Source organism: Chrysochloris asiatica, unplaced genomic scaffold (assembly GCF_000296735.1).
Source record: "Chrysochloris asiatica unplaced genomic scaffold, ChrAsi1.0 scaffold00105, whole genome shotgun sequence".
NCBI lineage: Eukaryota > Metazoa > Chordata > Mammalia > Afrosoricida > Chrysochloridae > Chrysochloris > Chrysochloris asiatica.
Window position 1 is genome coordinate 4,832,559 of NW_006408623.1, and position 6,551 is coordinate 4,839,109.

Consider the following 6,551-nt stretch of genomic DNA (forward strand, 5'->3'; position numbering starts at 1 on the left):
TCACTGATGATATGGAGCTTTTCCATCTTCTCTTTCCACAGATGTAGTCAATTTGATTTCTATGTGTTCCATCTGGCGAGGTCCATGTGTATAGTCGTCTTGTATGCTGTCTAAAGAAGGTGTTTGGAGCTTTGTCCTACAGGGTACGAATCTACATGGTGACCATGTGTGGGGTTTTTTCCCCCCTTTTTTTCTGCATCCACCAATGTTGTTGATTAATTTGGAAAACATCTGCATTGACTTCTCTGGGCTGCACATTGGCAAAACCTTGCTTTTGCCTCTTTTCACCTGACTTAGAGCTTTCATTTCCAGATGGTCGCAGATTGTATCTAATTGAAATGCCAAACCCACAAAGGTGCCAGAACTTAAGTGTGTAATTATGTAATTTTCTCCTTCTTTTTCAGAGTCTTTCTGCGAGCAATTAATCAGTATGCAGATATGCTGAACAAAAAATTTCTGGATCAAGCCAACTTTGAGCTACAGGTAAGAGAAGAGGTAGACATGACCTTTGTTGAGAAATCACATTAAAATGAATTGCTGGGCTGAGTCAATATATTGTCTATGTCTCAGATCCGCATTTAAATTGGTCTCAATCAGAGGTGTGGACATGGAATTTACAAGGTTTTCTATGACAACCCAAGCAATGAAAATTACACTTTTGGGACAATGGCTCAATTTAGCCAGGCAAGAAAGAGAGTTGTTTCAGATTGAAACAAGTGAATGAAATTGGTTGATGGGTGTTCCCAATGCTGGGAGGCTCCATTGGTTCTATACTTGTGGTTGTCCAGTCCTAACAGTGATTGAAGGGGGAACGTCCTAAAGTTGGGAGGTGCAGTAGTGAAACACCAGTCCTACACCCAGCTAGAAGTTAAAAAGTTTAATATAGAATAAAAGCTTTCACAATACAGAGAGACACACAATCACCCAGGCAAGATGTTACAGTGTTTACGAATTAGAGAGAGCGCTGTTTTTATCAAGTGGAACAAATAAAATCAGGCACAGAGAAAGGGGAGAGAGAGAAGGTTAAAAAGTTATCAGAGGTATCAAGTATAATGGTAAACATTTAACAACTTGTTACATCTTGAGATTCTTTCCCCCTGAGATTTAACAAGACCTTCTGTCAGGAATAAATTGAGTCACACTATGCATTTACCTGGCTCCTTATCTCAAATAACAAGCTTCTGACTTAGTTACAGGTTTACAAAGAGTTCCGGAAATGGAGCAGAAGATTCCAGAGGGTGAACACAAAGTTTGATTAAGTCTTGGTTAATGGACATTTTCTTGATCTTTGTGTACAGAGTTATGAGACAGTTGCAAGCTTCACTTAACATTGTCAATTCTAATCCTATTTCCTAACCTCCCGGGGCATGCTTGAGCAAGACATTCTTTTCAGACTAAACTGAGTAAACATTCTTAAGAGACACCTCTAACACATGCTCAGACAATCCATAATCCTGATTCTTGTTCTCTGTGTGTTACAGCAGCTAAACTTTGACAAAAAGGCTCAAGTGTTTCTTCACATCAGTAGAAGGAAGTTTGACTCAGAATGGAGTTTCAATTTAGGGCTGAAGTTACTCGTTTCAGTTACGCTAGTAACTTGGTGTTAAGGTTTAAGGTGCCTATACACAGGGGAAAGGGTCTTAAGAGCTGACCCTTCTATTCAAACCTATATGTGTGTGTGAGAGACAGAGAGAGAGAGAGAGAGCGAGCGAGAGAGAGAGAGAGAGAGAGAGAGAGCAAGAGTGTGGTGTGTGAGCGCACCAGGGAGTAACGGTACCTGCATGATTTCTTGCTAAGCATCTGCCATTTGTGGCTGACAGTTCCATTAGACTCCGGGTGTGTTTTTGCTAATCATGACTTTATTTATCATTATTCTTACTTAGCAGAATGTACTAAAGTTTGCAATTAACAAAGGCATCCCGATGCACTTGACAAATCAGGTTCCTAAACTGAATTAGGGCATCTTTTGCTCAGAAGGAACCTGAGAATTGATACAGCCCCAGTGGGTGAGCCCACTGAGAATGCTTTACCAGGAAAAGTAAAAACCAGACACATCCATCTATTTTCCCTTTTTTATCACCTCCAGAAATTTTTGAGCTAATGTGATGCTTGCTTTATTAGGTTAAGTTCTAGGGCAGCTATGCATTTATTTCTTTCACTTTTTTTTTTTTTTTAAATTTCTATTTCATTGGCATTATAAAATACAAGCATATAGAACATACCAGGCACTGTATACAGTAATTGGTGCTGGTGTGGCACTGTAGGATATGCACTGAACTGGAAACCAGAGGTTGGCAGTTCAAGCCCATCAGCCTTTCCTTGGAACCACTATATAGTGTCGCTATGAGTTGGAACCAACTCGACGACACTTAACAACAGATACAGTAAGGTAGTCCAGTGGCTTTGTAAGGATAAGCGCTAGGTTGCTAATCTCAAGGTTGGTGGTTACATCCCTCCAGCTGTTCTGCAGGAGAAAGATGAGGCTTTGTACTCTGGCAAAGATTTACAGCCTAAGAAACCCTATACAGGGTCATTCAATGGCCCTTAACAACAACAGCCTATGATGTAAAGCCTGTGAAAGCCAGAACCTGTATGAGACAGAACCCTGTCAGAGAAGGAAAATTCAACTCTTTTTCACTAAATAGAGAATGACAGAAAAATAAAGACTGTACCTATAGTCAAAGGTGGAAACACTTGTGAGACCAGGAATAGCAAGACAGTCCAATAGAGTTCCAGCTTCCACAGGTTTCACTGTTTGCAGGAATGTTTTGTTTGTTTGTTTTACAAGTTTAATTTTTATTATTTCTCTGCCTAATGCTTATTTTGTATGGCATAATATATAAATATATTGTCTTGGTAAAATGTTCACACAACGTAAGCTTGTGGTGTGGTTATGTGCCGTGAACTCATAGCGACCCTGTATAGGGTTTCCTAGGCTGTAAATCTTTACGGGAGCAGAAACCTCATCTTTCTCTTGTGGAACCTCTGGTAGTTCCAAACTGCTGATCTTGAGGTTAGCAGTCCAACTCGTAACCACTACGCTACCAGAGCTCCTTGTTAGCCAGTATGTCAAGTCAAATATCGATGCACACAACCTCCCACACATTCCCACCTGTAGAGATAATGTTTAACCAGCTGGTGCACACCCTGACTCGTCTCTGTACGCTTACATCAACTGATACACAGTTTCTTTTAGCAGGAAATGGATACAACTTATCCTCAGCTATGTGCTGCCATAGAATGAGCACTTGACCTCAAGGTTGGTTTGAACTGCAAGGTCAGTGGTTCAAACTCATCAGGCACTCCCCAGAAACCCTATATGGGGTCGCAGAGTCGGAATTAACTCAACAACACTTAGCAACAACACATGGAGCCCTAGTGGTGCAGTGGGTTCAGTGTTGGCCTGCCATCTGAAAGGTCAGCAGTTCAAACCTATTCGTTGCTCCATGAAAGATAGATGAGGCAGTCTGAATGAAGACATAGACTCTCAGAAACTATCGGGAGCTGTCCTGTTCTCTCCAGTCAATATTGTGTCGGATTGGCCCAAGGTTCACCGGGGGACTTCCTCTACTGTTGACCTGTAATCTGTTTTCCACATAACGAGCAGGGCTGGTCTGCACAAGTTTACACATGGGCATCATCATAAGGCATGTGTTGGCGCAGGGTAGATTCCAAGATCGAAGAATGCCAGGCGAAATGGTAGACCATTTAAAATTGGACAAACATGGGTACCATTTGCAATAGCAACAGCCTTCATTGAGATCTGTTGTTTTCTTGACTCTTCTCCAGTCCCAATATTATTCATAATTAAAATGCTTGTTCCTTGTTTTAGTGGCATTTCCTGATTACTAGTTAGACTGAGAATCCTTAATAGCCCTGTGGGTTTCTGCTATAAACGGCCTCATCATTCCCTTTGCTTGTCTTTCCACCAGGCTGTTTGTCTTGTTTCTTGATAAGTTGCAATCCTTGATAAAGCATACGCAGGAGTTTAGATTTTCCTATGGAAATATCCCATTTTCCTCCAGTCAAATCTCTCAGCCATTTCTTTCATGTTTTATGCTATTGTGGTTTTCGTTTAAGGTCTCTTTGTCATATCGTTTCTGGCTCAAGATCAAAAGTATAAATTTAAGTATTTTTTTAAAGAGTTGTTTTCTAGTATCTGGGTGGTCCTGCTGGTATTTAAAATGCTGGGGGCATAGCTTCCAGCAACACAGCAACATACAAGCCACCACAGTACGACAAACTGACAGACGATGGGTGACACAGCTCAAAATGAGGAGAAACAGCTGCAAACCTCCATTTATAATCGGAACCTAGAATGTATGAAATGTGAATCTAGGAAAATTGGAAGTTGTCAAAAGTGAAATGAAACACATAAAAATCAATATCCTAGACATTAGTGAAATGAAATGGACTGCTATTGACCATTTTGAATATGACAATCACATGGTTTGCTATGCCAAGAATGACAAATTGAAGAGGAATGGCATCACATTCATCATCAAAAAGAACATTTCAAGATCTCTCTTGAAGTACAACGCTGTCAGTGATAGGATAATATTCATGCGCCTACAAAGAAGACCAGTTAGTACCATTATTATTCAAATGTATGCACCAACCACTAAAACCAGTGATGATGAAATTGAAGAAATCTACCAACTTCTTCAGTCTGAAATTAAACAAACATGCAATCAAGATTTATTGATAATTACTGGTGATTAGAATGCAAAGATTGAAAACAAAAAGGAAGCCTCGGTAGTTGAAACATTGTATGGGAAGAAAGAAAAACGTAGTTAAAAAGACAAGAGGAAAAGGAATGACCACAATGGATGTGAAGTGAAACTCCGAAACTTGCTTTCCAGCAGAGCTGCTACAGCAAATGGAAGAAATGAGGAGGTACAGATCTGAACAGAAGATTTCAAAGAGTAGCTTGAGAAGACAAACCACTGCTGACGTCAGATGGAGCGTGACTGAAAGTAGAGCATGCCAGAAAGATGCTTACCTGTGGTTTATTGATGATGCAAATGTGCTTTATCAACTGTGTGGATAAGACACACTATGGACAACATTGTGAAGAATGAGTATTCCAGAACACTTCGTTGTGCTCATGGGGAACCTGTACACAGACCAAGAGGAAGTTTTTCTAACAGAACAAAGAGACACCAAATGGTTTAAATCAGGAAAGGTTGTGTGCCAGCGTTGTATTCTACCACCATACTTACTCAATCTGTATGTAGAGGAATCATCTGAGAAGTAGATTATATGAAGAAGAACGTGACATCAGGATTGGAGAAGTCTCATTAACAACCTGTGATATGCAGATGATACAACCTTGCTTGCTGAAAGTGAAGAGAGCTTACAATACTTACTGATCGACATCTTGTTAAATATTGCCTCTCCCATCACCCAAGCTAAGGAACTCTGGTAGTGTAATGGTTATGATTTGGGCTGCTAACCTCAAGGTCAACAATTCAAAACTACCAGCTGATCCTCAGGAGAAAAATGAGGTTTCTGGTCCCATAAAGATTGACAACTTCGGAAACCCTATACGGGGTCGCTATGAATCTGAACCGACTCCATGTCACCTAACACCACCATCATCACCTAAGTTAGCTCATTTCTCCCTTTTGTTGGTTAAGTGCCATTGAGTCGGTTCTGACTCATAACAGCCCTGTTTAGGATTTCCAAGGAGCGACCGGTGTGTTTGAACAACCTTGAGGTCCAGTGCTTTATCCCACAGCACGACACTAGGACTCTCTTTGTTGTTGTTGTTGTTAAATGCTCATGAGGTCAGTTCCAAACCATAGTGACCCAGCATAGGGTTTCTGAGGAGTGGCTGGTGGGTTTGAACTTCCAACCTTGCGGTTGGTTCCAACCAGTGCATTATCCTTCAGTGCCACCCCAGGTATTCCTAGGACTCCCTTTAGCTACTGAATAATTCTCCCTTCTTCCCTTCACTCCTGGTAACTGTCTAAGAATGTTTATTTTATTGTGCAAACCATTTCTTGACTTTTTATGATACTGATGTAATGTGATATTGGTCCTTTTGTGTTTGATGGATCTCACTCAGCATAATGTCCTCTGGATTCATCCATGTTTTAAGTTGTTTTGCACATTCATGGCTATCCTTCAGTGTTGTGTAATAGTTCATTGTATGTCTGTTCCAGAACTTGCTTATCCATTTTTCCATTGCTGAGCATTTAGGCTCTTCCCATCATTTTGCTCAGTGAACATGGGTGTGCACATATCTATTTATAGGAGTCCTGGTGTGGTGCTGTGGGGTATAATGCGCTGCACTGCAAGGTTGATTTCAACCCCAAGATTGGCGGTTCAAGCTCACCAGCCACTCCTTGGAAACTCTAGACGAAGTCGCTATCAGTTAGAACCGACTTGACAACAATCAACAAGAACATATCTATTTGTGTCATTGCTCTTATGTCTTCAAGGATATATGACAAGTAGAGGAATTGCTGGATCATACGGCATTTCTGTTTCCAACCTTCTGAGAAAGTGCCATACTGTTTTCCACAGCTGTCCTTTCATTTTATAGT

The 6,551-nt window shown here is 40.8% G+C and overlaps 1 protein-coding gene across 1 annotated transcript in view; it reads left to right on the forward strand.

Annotated features, from left to right (window-relative positions):
- Positions 1 to 6,551, forward strand: part of DOCK1 (dedicator of cytokinesis 1) — a 576,252-nt gene that overhangs the window by 435,321 nt on the left and 134,380 nt on the right. Inside the window, exon 31 of the mRNA XM_006867474.1 lies at positions 405 to 483. Coding sequence (XP_006867536.1) covers positions 405 to 483 — 79 coding nt within the window. The remainder of the gene's footprint in view (positions 1 to 404; positions 484 to 6,551) is intronic.